This window comes from Thunnus albacares, chromosome 3 (assembly GCF_914725855.1).
Source record: "Thunnus albacares chromosome 3, fThuAlb1.1, whole genome shotgun sequence".
Taxonomy (NCBI): Eukaryota; Metazoa; Chordata; class Actinopteri; order Scombriformes; family Scombridae; genus Thunnus; species Thunnus albacares.
In genome coordinates this window covers 3,127,222-3,147,988 of record NC_058108.1, presented here as the reverse complement: position 1 = coordinate 3,147,988, position 20,767 = coordinate 3,127,222, and the positions used below count along the sequence as shown (strand labels likewise).

Sequence of the window (20,767 nt, the reverse complement as noted above, 5' to 3'; positions counted from 1 at the left end):
ACTTGCCCAGGGAGGAACATTCAGCGGCGGTGTCCCGGGAAGTAATGACGAGCTAATTCAATAGATAACGGCGCCAAGCGAGGCTAATTCAATCAGACTGTGTGAGCAGCATAGAGGAGCCTCGGGCTGGACGAGGAGGACAAGACAGAACACGGGTACAGTGTAGTCGTGTGTGTGTGTGTGTGATAGTGCGTCCTACACTGTGAGGACAATGCCTGGAGTTTTTCTCCTGAGTGATAATGACCACCCAGCACAGAGACACCGTCCACACAGAGGTCACGGACAGGCGCGGTCGTGCAAGCGTGCATGACACGGACAAAAATAAGAGATATGTGCTTTTGATATACACACACACACACACACACACACACACACACACACACACACACACACACACACACACACACACACACAAAGAGAACCCCTCTCACTTTCCAGCGAGGACATGTCTCTTGGGGGGGGAGCGAGGCCACAGAGCTCAGCCCATTTCTAACTGAGCGCAGTGTTATTGTTGAGGGTGTGATCTGTGTACTCTTACAGCTCCAGTACACTCAGTCCAAAACTGACTTTGGTGCAGGCTATTGGATAAGACACTGGGTCAAATGTCGTTATAACTGTGACTAAACGCTTCTATAATCACAGAGAAAGGACGAAGAAGAGCAAAGGACCAGTTCTGGTAAAGTATTTTACAGCCACAAGAACTAAAAACCTCCCTAAACACAACAAAGAGACCAGATGGATAAATCTGATGATCTTCCACCTTCATTAAAATCTTCTCCCATCATCAATGTGTTCATATTTCATTGCCTGAGAAATGTATAAATGTTACATTTTGGTGTATTCTGCATTTTATATGTGGATAATAATTCAGATCCATGAACAGTCTGTAGATGCTAAATGTGCTTCAAATTACCAGCACCTCTCCCCTGATCTAGACGACCTGAAAGTAACGACCAGGAGCTCTGTGGTAATGTTTCTAAAGAGCAAAATGAGAAGATTCTTCAACCTGGGTTAGACACGGAGACAAGAGTTTGAAATGATTTTTTAATCCTGTTACTTGCACCAATATACAGTACTGGTTTTACTGGAGTCCACATTTACTGAGTCTCAGCGGTGACGCGTGTAAAGTTGATCAATGATCACAATGGACACCATTAATATCAGCACATTCATCTCCTCCATTAACAGTTAAATATATATTTTATCAGAGTTATTAGACTTTACTTTAAGTTCAACAGGCTCACAGATTTCTTCTCACTGAGCTACAGAGGCGGTGGCAACTGAAACCACTGAAACTATGTCGGTGCTACTTTTTGGTCACAAACCTTCTGATTTGACTGTTGTTGTAAACTGACAGTAAGTAAAAAAACCAGCATGTACTGTAGTTGAGAATACTGGTGCTATAAAGGTATCAGTTACAAACACACACACACAATGGTGACAGTCCACTGTGTGTGTGTGTGTGTGTGTGTGTGTGTGTGTGTGTGTTTAGTATGACTAAAGCATGAGTCTGCAAACTGGTTCTTTACTGGATTTACAGTAACCTGTAAATCATTTCCTGTAGACGTCTGCCACATGGGCCACTTCGTATTATTGTACTGAGAAGACTAACCTGCAGGGAAATACTGTTTCCTTTTCTTGTCAAAGTGAATGACTGCATGGTAGAGAGGCATAGAGAGAGAGAGAGAGAGAGAGAGAGAGAGAGAGAGAGAGAGAGAGAGAGAGAGAGAGAGAGAGAGAGAGAGAGAGAGACAGTATGCAATTCCCCAGAATAGAGAAGTCTAGGAGGAAGAGCGAAATAAAACAATTACTGTTCTCTCTTTGTCCTGTGATGGGAAGGCTGGTTCAACACACTATGATGAAAAGTCATCAAAAACACACGTATACAGATACACAGAAGTCTCAAAAGCAATGTCTTCTGCTAGCCGTGCACTTCTACTTGGATACAAACGGACACTGATCAGCATGAAGCAACAAACGCCGGTTTGTCCGGTGACACTCATGAACAAGGCAGAGCAAGAAACGCTTAGCGAGGGTCAGAGAGAGAGAGAGAGAGAGAGAGAGAGAGAGAGAGAGAGATGAGTCAAACCAAGAGAGAGCAACATGGGGACAGGAAGAGAGGGAGGAGAGAGAGAGAGAGAGACGGATGAGGCATAGCTGAGGGGGTCACAGGGTTGAAGCCGACAGAACAGACAAATAAGCAGAAAGAAAGAAGGAGATGGAAAGAGGGCAGAGAACAGCAATGAATCAGCGACTACAATGAGCAACAACTGTGCCAGATGAGTGATTTTTCAAAATAGCTCGAGAACAGGAGAATAACCTTCACTTTTTAAATATACATGAAACAGCACTTTCAGTCTTTACAGTCTCTCTTCGTTTGTACATACAAGTGAAACGTGTAAAATGTCACATTAGCACACATAAAAGAATCGAGGGAATGTTGTTCATCTTCTAAAAATCCACCTTTTTGCACGATGCGTCGCCAGAAAAGGGAGGAGGCTCCAATAAAAAGGGTGGAGGGAAGAAAAGAAGAGCAGACAAAGAAAGACCGGGACAGGGTGACCTGACCCTCTGCAGACACACACCCATTTTCACAAGGACATTGTGAGAATGAGGGCAGGGACGGGCAGTCTTTGACCTTTAACCCCCTCTGGCCATGTTGACCACCTACAGATCTTCCTACATCACCTCCCCCTCCCCCCCCCCTCTGACTCAGTCCTTCTCTCTTCTCTGCTCTCCACAGTTGTCCCCCCCCCCTACGTGTATAAAGAGACAGGACCATACAGAGGTTATCTGCCTCTAAACCTCGTCTTTCTCTTTTCCACAATAACCACCGACTTCTACCTTCAGTCTCAGCGACCCCACCCTCAAAAGGAAATTCATGAAAAACAAGTAGCGCTTTTGGCAGAAAAACACTGAATCTAGGAATGTCCCCTGCTTGGGTCATTTTTTAACGGGGTGGTATACACATGAACTTGGCTCAACCTGACGGCCATTGTTTTCACCAATTGGCCGTTTCACTCTTTCAGTCCTGTCAAGCTTGGCAGCTGCGGAGGAAACTTTACTCTCTGAGCTGCGTCCAACTTTTTAGCGACAGCACAAACATGATTGCCAAACTCATTTATCTTGCAGACAAATGATGAAGTCTTACAAAAAAAAATAAACACATATCGGCTGCGTCCCGTCGTGACCGGACGCAGCACACAGACTGAGGAGGTAGTCGTGAGACGGCGGTAGCAGAGATGTGTCAATCTGGGGGGAAAATGTCGTAACAGTTGCTGCTTTTCTGAAGAACCGTCTCATGTCGAAGCTACGAAATAGGACGTATGTATGAGACGAAGAGACGATGCATGTTCATTCTTTGATGCAGTATGAATGAGACGGAGGGTGCGAGACAAGAGGGAGCGAAAGAAATCAGTTTCTCCTTTACTTCAGGTATCAGCTGATGGATAAAAGACTCCCTCATCTGTTCTCTCTCTCCACCTGTGTTGAACAGCAGATATCAGGAAGCTGCTGTTTTGGGCGGAGTACCTGATCCTCACCTGCCTTATTGCTCACACGCTACAACACACCGAGACAACGCTGATACGTAAATACATCACACGGAGCGCAAAACATCAGGTGCAAAACACATTCCACAGAAAATATTTTTTTTCAAGGATGATCTGCAGGGTCTTCTGCATCCTCTCAAGTTCTGGTTATCAAAACGTTTATGATAAAAGTCCTGAACATGTGGTTATTAAAGAGTTGTAGCCAGGATATGTGCAGTGTGGGAAATTTTACAGCTGAAAAATAACTCTGTCAGTGATCTCTGGTGGATTTTCTCAATTACGTCAAACCTACAGGAGAAAAAAAACCAAAACAAATAAACGTTAACACATGACCTTTTTCCTCGAGCTTTGAAGTTCCAAGTTGAAGAATGAATGTTCATGCTCTTGCTCAATCATAACTTGATAATAATCATAACTTTTCTTCTCTTATCTGCCGATATAAATACCTATACTGGCAGCAGAGAGTCAACATATCAGCCTGACGTACCTTTACGCAGTAGGAAATATTGCAGCCTGTACAAAACAGATCATGCCAGCATGAGAAGCAACAGGTAAGAACTAATCTTTAGTGAAATGGTTAAAGCCAGGGAGCCTGAAGAAATGTTTAGAGAGGAAGAGGAGGGGACGAATCAATCATACAGAGACCTTAGTGGATCTCCAGGTGGGAATGTAAACACAGTCTGGCCAGACTGAAGTGTCTCCATGTCCATAAGCACTGAACCTTTTCCGGGGACAGAGAGAGAGAAAGAAAAGGAAGCGAAGGGAAGGAACGAGCAGCTACTCTACACAGAGGCTGGCATTAATCTTCCTCATCAGCAGGGGGGAGGAACCTCAGCCCAGCAGGCCACCTGTCAATGACTATCTGTCCCAGACGTGCTTAGTGAGCCGACCGGACACCTGTCAATCATTGTCCAATCGCTGCCCTGCTGAATCAGTGAGGACGGCCGACAGCTGTCAGTTATCCTCCAGCTAACGCGAACGCGCTGTGGCAGCAGCAGCTCCAGAAACATGTTTTGATTGTGCTGAGCGGAGAGAACACAGATGTAACCTTTTCACTAATAGTTTGAAATGACTCCAGGTGGGAATGTAAACACGTACTGGCCTCCAGTGGAATATTTGGCTTTATGACACAGCTACATTTTTTTTTAAAAAAAAGATCTATTTCTCAGAAGAACTCCCTGCTTCTCATATCACTCTTCTTCTTAACATGCAGCTCTACTAGCAGATGAACACCAGAACAGCACAAACAGGGGAGAGAAGCGTGGAGAAAGGCTGATTTTAGACTGAAGTCATACACATCTGCGATTATTTAAGATGAACTGTTAAAAGGCCCTGCACACCCACACAGTTCTGAGAAAAGCTCTTATCAGCCAGAATCATTCAAATGACCCTGATGGGTTCACCAAGAGAGCATTTATACGACTGAAACCATGGACAGCAAGTGGAAACAACGTTATTTTCATTATCAATTTATCTGTTGTTATCTGTATGTTGATCAGTGTTTCCTAAAGCCCAGGGTGGCGTCTTCAAATGTCTTGTTTAGTCCTGTCTGACAGTTCACAACACAAAGATGTTCACTTTACTGTCAAAGAGACTAAAGAAACCAGAGAATATTCTCATTTGAGAGGCTGGAATCAGAGACTTTGGACATTTTTTTTAAGTAAATGACTGATGATTATCAAAATAACTGGCGATTAATTTTCTGTCAATCGGCTAATCCGTTAATCGACTAATCAGCTGCAGCTCTATCTGCAGGCAGATAATCCTCATCATGTAGACAAGCTATTGCATCATGTTCGCTTACACACGAGTATCTACGCAGACGATGATAAAAAACAGGCCATATCTATACCTTCACTCACGCAAGTTACACGTTACATGACGTTCATTCAGCAGACGCTTTTGCCCAAAGTGCTTTCAACCTCCACATGAAGAAGAGTTCATATTCTAAAAGCTGAAGTGTAACCGCAACAACAGACCAAAAAGCCTGAAAACCCACAATGACTCACAGCTCGCCTGTGCTCGTCTTCAAAGCGGGTACGACACAGGTCTCGCTTCTATTGTTGGGTCCATTTTAAGCAACATTTCCGAGAGTTGAGTTATCTATAATCATTACAGTATTTTTCGCTGGTGTTAATACTGTTATGCTGACTTTGGAACAAGAACAAAAAAAAAAAAAAACACGCTGACGCAAAACATCACATTTAAAAACATGTAATAAAAAAGGAGAGTATTTATAGATAAGGAAGTGAAACTACCACGTCTTTTCAGCGTCTGCACTTTGCAGACTAACAGCGTGCTGATTCAGGGTGTGATAATCAGGAGGCTTCTAGCGTTTTGTGGTTAAATGTTGATGTTGAATGCTAATCAAGATGAAATAGATAAAAGCACAAGTTAGAGGATGATTCACTGGTTTTTGTGAGAAGTCTGTATCTACTGTGTGTGTGTGTGTTGGTGTTAATACATTATCTGAGTGTCTATGTGAGTGAAAGAAGCACAAGTAGAGTTGTAATTGCTCTGACAGGTCTGGGGTATCTGCCTAGATGAGCTGCATGGAAAGACAGCCCTGCGGAGCCACATGAACGACACTGATATCACTGGATCTTATTCCGGTTGCTTCGACTCTAAAGTTAAGAGATGGAAACGGGTCCGCGTGGCTGATTCGCTGTGAAGCGCTGATCACATGTCAGTTTGGATTTGTGGCTCCTTATAAAAAAAGTATGAAAATAGAAGGAGACGTGAGCTGTTCCTGGATCTGTTCACTGCAGAGGGATTAGATACAGACTTCCACCTGAAGTCAAAACAGTGTCTGCTTCAGGCTGTTAATGTGCACAAGAAAGGAAATGTGTCCAAGAGACTCTGTGTGTGTGTGTGTGTGTGTGTGTGTGTGTGTGAGAGTGAGTCATATATAGAAAACATCTGGAGGCATTCCTGAGACGCCTGAGTGGTGACAACAGCCAACCTGGCGGGGGGAAAGAAGGGAGGGATGAAGGGAAAGGTAAACGAAGAGCAGGGAGAGATGTAGAGAGGCAGTAAAACGATAAAGTCACTGAAGTACAACTTGTTTCACAGCATGTCTCCACATAATGTACCTTCACTGATATCTATTATGTTAAAATACCACATGGATGAGGCTCGTCAGGTGTAAACTTCATATCTTCAGAGATTTATTTCATGTGTTTTAAGCCTGATTCCAGAGAATCGCTGCCCACATCTCAGACCTGCTTTACATACAGTTGGTCTTGCTGCTGTGCTTATTGATCGCCGTTTCCTCTGGTTACAGATATCGGACCAATCAGACTTTAGCAGGTGGGATTAATAATGAGGATCTTTCTCCATATAGCTGAGAAGTTAGTCGGTTACATTCATGAACAAAAGCAACAGAGAAATTACGATGAGTACGGATCCACGTGGATGACATCGCTGTTGTTGTCAACTTACAGAAACGACTCTTAGATCGACATGTTTCGTTGATCAGTATGAAAAACTAACATGTAACCAGCATGAAGTGAGTTTGAACTGGACTTTGGGCCTTCATGACTTGTACTCACAGTCCAATATCGGTATGGAACTACGAGATTCATTGTGATATATTACAGTGACAATTGACGAGAGGGGCCTTGGCTGAGATGATCGGTAATCATGATATCACGCTAATGGCACTCGCTAATAGCACTGGCTAGACGGCCACATAAACCCTGCTGCATTCGATCAAAAACAGGATAATTAGTCCTGTAGTCAGAGACGCAGGCTTTAGTTTTGCTGTAGTTCATAACCATACTGGGAATAATGATTGCTAGAAACTGGATAAGTTGTGCTGGGAGGACGACGCCCCCCCCCCCCCCCCCCCTCGTTTCATGTCAGAAAGTAATACAGCTGCTTTCTTGTTAAATCCAACAGACTGTAAAATGCAACGTAGAGGATGACTGGATCCAATCTGCCGTTCAGCAAAGGTCGGGTTTGTTTTCTATATAAACTACAGACTGCACAGAAATGTGCTGAATTATTATTCATGTATATCAACTAAAACACAGATTCTCACAAAGCTAGCCAGTTATTTTAACTCACAATATTAGTCATTATCACGTTAATTAGCAGTTACACACACATTCGCACAAACTATCAGGAGCAATTCGGGGTTCGGTATCTTGCCCAAGGACACCTCGTCATGTGGACTGGAGGAGGAACCGCTGACCTTCTGGTTAGCGGACGACCCGCTCTACTGCTCCTCTACGTTCACCAGGTGGTCGCTGACTGTGTCTGTTTGCCGTTTGGTGCTGAGCAGGTAGCGTACGGTGAGTTTTTAAGAGTTTTTTCCTCTGAAAAATCCGCCTGCTGGGCCTAAAACGACGCTATGAGAGCTGTGAGAGTCAACCAAAACAGTAAAGTTGCAGCCAGACGGGTAAACAATCAGCTGATACTCACTAGAAAGCTCCGTAGAGCCGAGAGGAGCTGCAGGGTCAGGTGATAATTCTCACAAAAACTTCATAAAGGTAAGATTTATTGCAGGGCTTTTATTAGTGGCATAGGCCTAGTTGTTAGCATTGAAAATGTAACAAGATAATATTGTATGTTGTGATAATTTGCTCAAGACAATCATACTACAAATAGTGAAACACGAGCAGACACTAATCTGAGTTCCTTTACTCTCCATGCTCCTCCCACTAACTACACTCAAACAGCCTCTTCAGGGGGAAAACGTTAAGCCACCTCAGTTCCCTCGCCGACACGCCTCCTTTTCATCCCTTTCTCTGCAAAGCAGAGGGAGGGATGAGACCGCAGGGAAGAGGAGAAAAGAGACAGACACCACTCTTCCCCACGAGATAGACAAAAGGCCGAGAAAGCCTCTGAGCAGAGAGAGAATATGAGAGACAGACGGAAGGAGATGGACAGCCAGAGAGAAAGAGATCGGAGGGGAAGGGGAGGGAGGGGGAGGGCAGAGACAGAAGGAGAGAAAGAGAGATGGTCAGCCAAAAAAGCAATGAAGAAGCAGGTGGAGAGAGGGAGGGAGGGAGGGAGGGAGGGAGGGAGGGTGGACCCACGGTGCCATAGGCGATTGATGGATAAAAGAGCATGTGAGAGCATGCTGGGAGGCCGGATTCACTGCCAAACACACAGACAGCAGACACATGAGGGGAAGGAGGAGGATGAGAGAGCTTGTGTTCAAGAGTTCATTGAGAACACATTTGGTTGTGTCTTACTGCTGTGAACTATTCACAATAAAGTAGTACACATTAAAATCAACTTCCTAAACATTTATTATCCGTTTCCAGTGCTGTTGTTTCGACCATGTTTTTGACCATTTTAAAAAAGAGCTGAGTCATGTTTCCTAACATGTATCCTGCAATTCATTGTCACAATCAAAATATTGTCCTTTAAAGAAATATTTCTGGCTTGTGCCTCCAGACATCCTGCAGCTCTGAAGGCGAAAGCGAGTCACACTCGGAGTGAGTGTGACAGCCAGAGAGGGGGAGGAGGAGGAGGAGGAAGAAGGAGGAGGAGAGGGAGGCCGGGGGTTCACAGCTTTGTTTAAGAGCAGTATGAGAGAGACACATAAGAGTTGGACGTGTCAGTGTCGCCCTGGCACAGAGGTTCCAGTAATTATTATACACATGATACCTTGCTCATACTGAAATCTGTAAAATAGAAATAACAATAAAACAAAGTGAAGCACAGCAGAACAGAAGAGGAATGAAGTTATTAAAGGGATTAAATCACATAAAATAATGATGCAAAATGAAAGCTACATTTGTGGTATGCATCTGATTTAGCGTTACACTCCTAACGTGATATTTATACTTTTTGGTTTTTAAAAAGGACCCTTCTTCCTCGTCAAAACCTGCCGCCTACATTACCCACAAGGCAACTTGAGCTGCAACTATTCTGTGGGAGATTCAGGTGTAATATACTAGTGGCGGCTAACGTAGCTTTGAGCTGCGAGTGCACAGAGGTCTGATAACTTCAGAACTGCTTTATAATTTTACACTCAGATTTTTTTTTCCATTTTCAAACTTGTAGTCTTTAACTCCAACCGACGGCAATTTAATCAGACTTTGCACATGTGGCCACAAAAGACTTTTAGAGCTGCAATGATTTGTTGATTGATTGATTAGAAGATTAATTGGCAACTATTTTGATAATCCATTCATCTTTTGTGTCGTCTTTAAAGAAAAAAAAACTGTTAGTTGCAGCCCAAAAGTCTTTTTTTTTTTTAAATGGCACAGAGGGAAGTACATGGCAGAGTGTGAGTTTGAGTGTGAGTGTGAGTGTGAGTTTGAGTGTGAGTGTATGTAAGAAGTTAGTGCTGATGGTGAAGCAGTGGGTTTAGCTGAAGAGATTAGCACGCTAAGCTGTCTGATAGCCAGACACACACACAGTTTAAAACCACCTCCTAACAAATACTGAGCGAGCGAGTGAGCACGAAGCAAGAACGTGTGACGAACGGTCCTGATATACATCGACTGATGTACATCAGCAGTTGGGGGGGGGGGGGGTGGGGGGGGAATTTTGTGTCCCCACCTACAGTTTCTTGTTTTGTGTCACATGCTTCCTGTGCAGTTTTTCTACAGCGTGTTATAACGTCAATCATGTTTTGGATGATGTAAGTGAAGCGAGGAGGTAGTGATGCTTCGGTCAATAAGGCTCAGATTTGTAACGTCAATATTTAGTCAAGATGACCAAAGTTTAAAGGGTCAGTTCACCCGATAAATAGAAAAACAAATACAGATTTCTCACCTGTAGCACTGCTGGTGTTTAGTCATGCAATCAGCTGTATTTGCTCAGGTTTACGGTGTTATTAGGGCAGATTACCTTGCGAGGCAGCTGGATTCGTTGTTTATGTCTGAATAGCCGGTGGTTCGGACCGATCCGCGTCCTACGAGGATTCTCTCGTGATCTGGTGAATCCAGCTGCCGGCGAGGTAAGACGTGATAAACTGACGGTTCTTCCAATCACACGCCGAGTATTTTTTTTTTTTTTGAAAACTTCCTGCCCTTTTCCCAAACTGTTTCCAAGAACGACTTCTCAGATGGTTCTGTGTAACAAACCATCTGGTGCGTTGGTGATCCATCAGAGCGATGACATGAAATACTGGGAAAGGAGAGCGAGGGGAATGAATTGCAACAAAGATCTTCAGCCAAACTCCAACTGAGGATGTTGTAATTACAGTTTCAATGTCTTAAAAACCCCCAGACTAGCAGAACGTCTCGGTTTCACTGACCTCACTGTTTCATGATGTTAAACAATAACATATCACGTAACGCAATGTGTTTTAATTCAACAATATTTCTGCATGATTACTGTTTCTTTACTGCCCAACTTCACATAATTAAACCCATAAAAATCCTTCTTCAAAAATCCAAATCTTGTGGCTAATTTACAATTTGCAGACACGGTTAGAAAAACAAGGATTGTTCGGTTGTGAGAGTTTTAGTTCTCCAGTAAACCGGTTGTCTGTGTGTCAGTCAGTTCAGCAGAGCCGTGACTAACAGCTGACAGAGCAAGTCAGCCTGCGATGTGTGTGTGTGTGTGTGTGTGTGTGTGTTTGCCACTGAGTGTGCGATAGAGAGATAGAGACTGGCTACGGGAACATCACATTTGTGTTTTGAGTGAACCCAGGGGAGATAGATAGAGGATACACGGCTGTACACGCTGAATCTAACAGAGAAAGACGGAGCATGGGAGTGAATATTAATGTACCACCCTTGGGGATTCATGGCCTTGTGTGTGTGTGTGTGTGTGTGTGTGTGTGTGTGTGTGTGTGTGTGTGTGTGTTTGAATAGCAACATTAACGGTTATGACAGTTGGGTTCAGGCGTGGCAGCGACAGCAGAGACCAGTGCAGCAGGTCTGTGACTGTGTGCAGGTTTACAGGACGTGCACAAACAAGTTCAGCTCACAAACAGTGAGTATGAGGTCACAGTTGGAGGGACATTACCGGCCTGGGATTAGAACTGTACAGCTACTACTAACAAATGATTATCTTTATTATCGATTAATCTGTCTAATCTTGTTTTGTGTATAAAATAGAGAAAATAGAGAAAAAGCAGGTCCTTTTCCACGGAGCCCGCCGAGCTGCGCCGCCATGTTTCTACAGTAGCCCAGAATGAACAAACCAAACACCGGCGCTACAGAGGGCCTTTCACATTTTTGTCAAGTGTCGCAGCCGCCGTACGTTCTCCTACGTGCCTGAGAGGGAGGGGTGAAGGTGAGGGGCTGCAATCTGCAACCTCACCACTAGATGCCACTAAATCCTGCACTGTTGTCTGAAAAGAAGCTGCAACCGCTGAATATTTGGCATTTTTTCTTAACAAATTAAAGTAAATAAAACAGTTGCAGATTGATTAATTGACTAACCGTTGCAGCTCAACTTTTCATGATGTATAAACATTCACCGTCTACACTGCGCTGTCAGAATCAAAGGAAACATATAAACACATGTTTTAATGGATACTAGTTAGTAACTGAACAGCCTGGTTATGTCTTTAGTCATCTAGTATCTACACTCAGCATCTGTCCTTGAGGTTGTGCAAGCACACTTTTTTGGGTACAATAAACAAGCAGCTGTTTTAATATTAAGATTAACCTGTTACATCATTTTAGTTTAATCCCGGAAATCTGTCAAATTTTCCATGTTTTAATTCTGTTGAAAGCATTGCAGCTTTGCGCCGGCCTGCGTGGAGCGATAACACAATAACTTAAAAAGGGGTTTAGATTAGTTTTGGAAGCCGAGTGTTGAGCAGCCGAGTGTTCGGTCCAAGTAGATGAGAGCAGCACGTTACTTCAGACAGAAACAGGCAAACAGATCAAAATGATTTCTGTGATCTGATGAAGTGAGACAGATTCTAATTGAATTGAAATTACAGGAGGGTTTATGTTTGGGTGACTTAAAAATCAGGTTATATAAAGTATTTGGGGATAATGGAAAGATCTGAGCCTGGTTTACGCTTTAATCAAGTGGGAGGAGGGAAAAAAAAGCATTTCAGTCCATTCTCTAATTACACAGACAAATATAATTTACAGCCTACGCTCAGTTAATTGTCCTCAGAGAGTTCACTCTCATTAAAAGCTTCAAAAAAATAAAATAAGTGGTGATATGTAAAACGTGTTGGGAGGAGAACGATCCGTCTCCGTCCCTCTTCACACGAATATCAAACAATCCTAAAGAGGGAGGCTTCCCTGAATGAGATCTCTCTGTAAACAGCCAGGCGCGTGTGTGTGTGTGTGTGTGTGTATATCATTAGGTAGAGAAACTATGACCTCATCCTGTTACCAGCTGTTTCTATGACAGCCCAGCCTCCAGGTAACACACCAGGAAACACCTGTCCCCGCCTTCCCCTCAGCTATCTGTTTGTCCGACACTCCCTCCGCGTTTAAGCTCGCTGACATTCGAATGAGCAGCAGCTGAATGAAGGCAAAGCAGACTGTCAGACCGACTGAGTATTAAACAGCTGAAGTGACCCGTGCAGCAGAGGCTCTGGCTGCAAAAAGAAGACAACCCACGCTCTCTACATAAACCGAAGGCGGTGGGAAGTTCATGACAAAAGGATAAATGGAAACAGAAGAAAAAAAAAAAAAAAAAAAAAGTCCTGACACACAAAGTTTGTGTGTTTTTGCTACAGCTTTATATTGTCCATTTATTTACACTGTGAACTGGTGGGAGTGCGCACGAGGAAACAATAACGTAGCTCTTTGTTTCATCTGCAAACACGAACCGTTCAAAAAGGAGCCTGACTAAATTTGTTTTTGCGCCGCCGCCTCCTCGACCTGGAATAGTCTGCAAACAAGGACTGAACTTTGGAAAATGTTTCCTTAAAAAAAAACAACAAAAGCAAAAAGACAGGAATAAGACAGAAACTAATGATTTGTATCTGTCAATCATTTCGTCTGCACAACGGCAGAAAAATCATGAAAAAGCAGAAACCCCACATGCAAAATATTCACTTTACAATCATATAAAACTGAGAAAAAGCAGCAAAAACTCCACATTTAGGAAGCTGGTATGAAACAATGTTTGACATGTCTGCTTGATAAAACGCCTTTCAGTGTAATTATGACGATACTGATGCAACAGCACTATTAAGTAAATAAAGTATTTCTTCATTTTGAACTGATTTAATGTAGTGTGAAAGTGGTTTCACTGCGGCTCCACCCAGCTATCTAAGCATTCATCCATCCAGGCCGAGCTGGTGAGCCTCCCAGTAGGCCGAATGTTATCAGTGTAACTGGATCTCTAAACCTTTATAATGAGAGGGATTGTTTGTAGGGAGACTTTATTAACTCCTTTAGCCTATTTATAGCTTACAAGTCACACCCTTCACACGTGACGCGCAAAAACACACACACACACGCATCGAACTCTGACAAAGACGGTCCTTACAGCCATGGAGGATCTTATCCAAATCATGCTAGCAAATATTTGCCAAGTTGATCTGACTCAAGCAAAACAAATACAAAAAAACATCATCAATTTTTATTATTCAAATGCTTACTAAAGCAATTACACAGTGATCTATTCATCATTTGCAGATGGTGATTGTTACAGTCTCCTACATGTTTCCTAACTGTGGAAATATGCCAAACCACAAACAGTCTTCAGCTCATACCACGTTTCTGCATGACACCAGCGGGGAAAGATGCAGACAGTAATAACTTAGTAAAAGAATCATGTTTAGCCTGCAAGTGTCAGTCTGTTTGGCTGTAGGCTGATTAACAACAACTACACCACTTAAAAAAAAAAAAAGTCTTTTCTTTCTAATTATCCCCGGCGGAGTAGAGCTCCAGAGGTCCGACCGTACCCGAACAGGGAAAACAAGAGGGAGGGCCGTAGAAGGAGAGGGAAGAGAGGAAGAGGAGGGCAGCAGCTGGTGCGTAGCTTGGACAGAAGGGAGGAGAGATAGCGGGAGAAGAGGGAGGAGGAGGGAAGGGGGGGGGGGGTCATGATAACAGAAGGGCAACATGGTGGATCGCTTTACACGCACGACTGTTGCTGGTCCACCAGAACCATCCGTAAGGGAAGCCAGAAATTGTTTCCTTAGAAATGTGAATGTGATTTACCGCGTCTGGCAAGTGTTGGTGTTTAAGTAAAACTTCCTCCGACGTATCAATGTGAGATCTGAGGCACTATAAAGTTGGCACAGAACGGCCACGCATGAGGAGCTTATCTTAAATCAGCAGGTTTTATTACTACAGGGCCTGATAGGAGCAGTCGCCCGGTTGCTCCTGGTAACTAGGTTTGGATCCTCGTCACTTCCTTTAGTGGTTTCCCCTGCTGGCAACCAGTTTTTTCTTTTAGAAACATCCTCAGTGTGCCTTTTTCTTCAGTGGAATAACGGTGCGTTTGTCTCAGTGATTTACAGAACTCTACTGGAAATAGCGACGCATCACGTAATATAACCGACAGATAGTCAAACCAGACTGGAAGAGAAGAGCAGACGTGAGGAAATGAGCAGGGATGATGAGGAGCTGGAAACAACTCTGACATACCGAAAGAAGCAAGTGTGCAGCAGACACCGCGCCACTTAAAAGAAAACGAACAAATTTACAAAATGTTTTCCATGTTCTGAAAAACAAGGAACCTTCTCCAAGGTTTCCTCCGCCACTGCGTTGCCAAAACCGGCTTTATTCCGACTCTGCAGACAAACCGCAGACCTGACCACATTTATACACCCTTATTGCCTACTAAACATGTTTTATTACTTTGAGAATGCAAAAAACTCAATTTAGCGTGCTAACATTAGTTTCACAATTCAGTTTCAGCTATTATGTCCAATTAGTAAAAGCTGAGATGCTTCTGTCATTTATTTTATATGTAAAATGTGGGGTATAACTATTGTAGATATAAATGTTCATTATTTTGTTGATCAGCTCTAAAGCTGATTGGCTCATCAGGTCAGACCACAGATCCAGTGTGTTTACTTCAGTACAGATGATGTACGATGCAACATGATGGTGACATACATACAGTAGCTGATTTCTGCAAGTTTCAGCAATTTTTGTGGTCACAGTAGGAGATGACACAGCATGCTTCCCCCACAAACCTTCTCCTTTTACACTTCAGCATTTTTGCTGCTTGTTTGTGCCAGTTTGTTGTCACTTCTTTGTCATTTTTAAACTCGTCACCAAACAATTTAAAAAAGTTGAGGCCACAGAATGTCTAAAACTAACAGAGCAGAGCCCACCATCAACAGTCTGTAATCTATTTATATAAAAATCACTCCAGACTGTAGAAAGTCATTTAACACACAAATGTTTTCATCAAAAGACCGAATGTTTATGACAGATCATGCCGAGTCTACACGGTCCGCCAGCAGCTTCCTGTGGTAAACCTCGTTTCACCTGGAAACGAGGGGCGGGATGTTATTTAGACATTTCTTTTGGAAATGATCCTACTGCTCTGGGGGAAATGTTTTATTAAAATCCTCTGAATTTATGGTGACATGGCAAGCAAGCTACCAAATAAACTTTTTTTTTTTTATCCTGTGGTTAAACCAGCTGACTGAATCCCAAGGCTCTTAATCATATTTTATAATAGAAAATAAGCCTTACATCATGGTTTATTACCCTATTACATCAGACAAAGTCCAGAGCTTAACAACTACATGCAGAATAAACTGATGTATTTCTAAAGATACAAAATAAAAAAAAGTTGTCATCTGAGACATTTCCAGAGTTTTATAAAGCTCCGTGTGGCGTCCTGGTTTCCGAGAAGCCTTCGAATTCACAAAAATGTTACTAAAACTGGACTTCCTGGATTGTGTTTCTTGGCTCACAGGTACCTAAAGCAATATGCCCCCCCCCCCCAAAGCAGCCCCCCTGCGTTGGGGACTGTTTTCCGTCTGCCAGCTTACACACATCAGCACTTGTGCTTTCTGGTTGCAGTCTGAGCTCCGGGGAAGCATGCGTAGTTTATCCCATTAAGTCGGCCGATACCGCTTTTGTTCATCAACTGTTTACCAGCCAACCCCCCGCAGTGGGGGGAAATCACCATGCTTGAATCACCATAATCTGCACAAAAAAAAGGGATGAGAATACCGTACACTTGAGGGTTGGCAGTATGGGAGGCGGCCAAATTTAAAAGAATTTAAAAGACAATTAGGGATCCTGTAGTCTTCTGGCATTTCTGTGTTTTTGAAAGACACATACATGCAGTTCATCAAAACCCTATTAAGGCAGTAACAGTGAAACACAGATGGAAACACATATACTTAAAAGGCCTTGAAAATGTATTTTCTCAATCAGCTAACGAGCGACGGGGTTAGAACAGTTTGGGTTGTTTCACATGAGAGATTTCTGTATTTGTTGTTTCTGTCTGTGCTCTTATCAGTGGTTGAAAAAGATACTAATTAGGATTCACCAACATTTTAATCTAATGACAGTTGAGGGGTTTGTTTTTTCACTAATCAATCAGATCTGATGAAGCCACGCCCTCCCAGTCCTGGTGAAACACATCAATTCATTTATAAAGTGTTAAACTCTTCATACAGAACAACAAAATATTCTATTGATTGTTTCTTATTTAGTCGTGAATTAGTGTTACAGAGAAAGTTTTCAGGGGCTTTAACACTAAATCCCTATCAAAACATGCTGTTTCCTGATTTCCCCCTGTAAACATGTCACCATAGCTCTAATATTACATCAGCTCTTATGTCCTCAAATATCTTGTCCTATTAGGGGAAGAGTACATTCCCCCAAAGTAAAAACCCCTCCCAGAGATTACGGCATAATGCTCTCTGTGTGTGTGTAGTGTGATTTATTTCTACTGTACCCAAGATCATCTTTGACCTTTTGATTCAAGAAGTAAAAGCTTCTGACGGCTCCGTATGTGGGTTTTTACGAGCACAGTATTATGAGACAAGACTGAACAGTTGTTGTTTATTTGCAGGTCAGACTAAAAAGGTTCACCAGAGGAGAGATGAGTTATATCAGCTAGACTTTCAACTGCAAAGCTGCCACCAAAAGCAACTATCGCTTTAAGAAATTAAAACTATAACTACACTTTCATTTGCTCATTTGAAGCTGTCAGTTTATGCAACAGTCTTCTAGCAGCTCCGGAGAGAGTTAACCTAACCGAGCGGCTGTTTAAAACAGCACGGCAGCGCTGAGCGATGAGGCTGGGATCGATGTATGTGGCCCAGGGGCCCTAGGCACTGCCATAATGAGGAAGGGTCAAGGGTCAAGGGATGTCAGAGTGCAAGGCTGCTGGTGTTGACAAGCCGGGCCGGGCCGCATGTGAGAGCGAAAGTGGGGAATTACTGCTGTTATATAATGAAGGCTAAAACATGGGAGGGGAAAAAAAAAAAAAAAGGGAGTGGTACCAAATTTGTACCGATGCAGACACGAGGATACAACTTCAGCATCTGCAATCTATTCAGCCTCTCAGGATGAAAAACAGACCAGAGCAGTAAAACGTCTGTTAGGTTTATGTTTTGGTTGAGCGACCCACCCTGACCTACTTGCTCCCGTACATCGTTCCTGACCGCTCCTGCTTTTTTCCAGCCCTGCCAGCGCTCACACAGAAAGCTGGTGGTGCTCGCTCGCTGGCCAAGGGTGATCGGTGATGTCATGACAGGGTGTGAGCTCAGTGGTGTTAGCCTCTGTGTGTGTGTATGTGTGTGTCTAGGGAAAAGGAGGGGTCCATCTGAAGCTGGAATGCAGGGGTACATCGCTATGAGGTCATGAGAATTATGGGATGTTTGCACAGTGAGAAGGAGAGATGTGAAAGAAAGATAAAAAAAAAAAAAAAAAGGGTGAAATCCATGGAGAGAAACATCAGCTTTGAACAGCTGCCGGGGCTCATACGGACTACGGAGCGTGTACACGCTTTAAATACACGAGAGATTTCAGTTAACGTGTAGAAATGTAAAAGCTGAAACACCCTCACCGTATTACCCGTGATGTATCAGGCTTTACTATCCAACGTTGGGGTTGGCAGACGGGTTAGATAGTTAGTTGGTTAGTTAGTTGGTTGGTTGGTTGGTTGGGGAGGGTGTGGTCCCAGCCAGGATGAGGAAAATGAACTTACAGTGAACTGAATGTGATCTGGGCTGCTGGTGTCAGACAATACAACCTATTGTACTGCAGCGGCTGTGGAGCCTCATCATCAGCATAATGCCCTTTAGACCTCCCCTTCACTCTACCCTCCGCCCTCAGGCCCTACATCTGAACGCTTTCTATCAATGATCCAACTGCAGCGTCGCCTTTCAAAAACGGCCACAACGTGTGTCGGTTGGGGCTGACCACCACAAGGTTGAAAATTAAAATAAATAAATAAATAAATAAATAATAAAGGGTCGTGGAGTTAGAACAGTGACGCTCTTCAGCTTTGCTCGCGGCTACATTAGCTGCTACAAGTGGGACACACCTGAATCTTCTGCCGAACCGTCAGTGGTCGAGTTGCACTGTGGGTAATGTAGGCGCCAGATTTTGAATAAGAATACTTGGAATAAAACAGAAGTCAGACATTGTTGTGGGAGTGAAATGTCAAAAGGACTCTTTTAAAGTTAAACCCACTAGAGAAACTTCACACTTGAGTTTCAACCGTATACTTTTGGTGTTTTTATGTCTCTACTCGGACCAACAGTCCACAACCCAAAGACATTCAGGTTACTGTCATAGAAGACGTAAGAAACCAGAAAATATTCATGTTTGAGAAGCTGAGAATAGATGGTGATTAATGTAATAGTTGGCAAATAATTCACTAATCACTGCAGCTCTAGTTTCTGCTGCTGTTATACATAAACGTATTACCTACAACTGTTCTCACGGTCGGGATTACAACTCAACCTGAAACAAACATATGCATGATATGAGCTCTAACTCGCTCTTGGCGAGTACATCTGAGCCCTGTGGTGAAAAAAAATGGCCGCTGACCGAGACACAGACGAGCTAATGTTGACACCATATGGAGACACTGAATAGAGCCCATCAGAGGACAGAAGTCTAACTGTGTCCAACAGAGACATTTCCTACAGCACTGGCTGTTGTTGAGAGCGTGAAGCTTTGTCGTCATCATCGCAAGATATTTCAAATATTTCGGACGGCTTTTGAAGAATTTTGAAAGGAACCGTCGCGCTATCTGGTAGATGGAAGTATGTGTTGACGACAAATTAGTTTTAATTGCTAACTTAGCTAGTAGCCACGGGGAGAGTACTGCTGATTCTTATTCTCTCTGTGATTCCTGTGTGGGTAATGGTTTTATAATTGCTATAATTTCCTTTAGGGTCAGACGTAATAAAGCACTCAGTCAGTAGAGCTAATATGAGGTTATGATCATGTGTTACAAGTCTAAATATAGCAATATTCATGTGAGAGATCGTACCACATGATAGGGGATACACTGTTAAAACCACGTTGTTTTATTAAACTGAGATGTCTGACAGAAAGACAATATTAGCTCTATCTCTCTCTCTCCCTCTCTCTGTCTCTCTCTCTCTCTCTGTCTCTCTCTCTCTCTCCCCCTCTCTCTCTCTCTGTCTCCCCAACTGTGCCTTGATGCATTATTGTGGATTCTGTCTGCCTGCATGGCCACCGGGCAGCGCTGAGAAAAGCCTAGTTTGTGTGCATAACTGTCTCCTTACGTCATGGTAAGGCTTATGGGAAGCACTCCTATGCATTCCCTGGAGTGTCTGACTCTGTGTGTGTGTGTGTGTGTGTGTGTGTGTGTGTGTGTGTGTTTGAGTTGTTATATCTGTGTGATTGTAGGTGTGTGTGTGTGTGTTTGGGAACATGAACATTTGTGCTCATGTATATTTTGTGTAACCACTGGAATGCGTCTTGGTCGTCTGGGCTTTTCCAGTCAACGTTGCACCGTGCAAATCATCGCAACAGCAACAATCGCCATAGATCCTGTCGCTTACTGTACAGAAATGTGACATACAACCCCCCACCCATCCCCTCTGTTCCATTCTTGTCTCCCCTCTAACCTTTATGAGGAAGTGTGACGCAGTTGTGTTCAGACTTCTGTTGGGGCTGTTTAATATTGCCTTCCTGTGGGGGCAAAACAAATGGAACACCATGGGAAGGGTGTATAGCTTCACTGTCTGTCTCACATGTAGAATAATGGAGGCTTAAAGAAAGACAAAAATCATATCTCAGTGATAGTTGCACTGAGCAAGTTTCATTTCTACAGGCTGAGCTTTAAAAATGGAACAGAATGGATGGTATGGCTGTAAAACCTGATGTTGAGTCTGGATATTAAAATACACCGTTAGCCAACTA

The 20,767-nt window shown here is 43.3% G+C and overlaps 1 protein-coding gene across 5 annotated transcripts in view; it reads right to left on the bottom strand.

The window, feature by feature from the left end:
• The window catches only part of pkn1a (protein kinase N1a), a 50,631-nt gene that overhangs the window by 21,241 nt on the left and 8,623 nt on the right, over positions 1-20,767 (bottom strand). The window contains exon 2 of one of the 5 annotated variants that reach the window (XM_044345804.1): positions 20,473-20,536. The exons of the other annotated variants lie outside the window; for them this stretch is intronic. Within the exon in view, the coding sequence (XP_044201739.1) occupies positions 20,473-20,536 (64 nt within the window). The remainder of the gene's footprint in view (positions 1-20,472; positions 20,537-20,767) is intronic. 5 annotated transcript variants of the gene reach the window in all.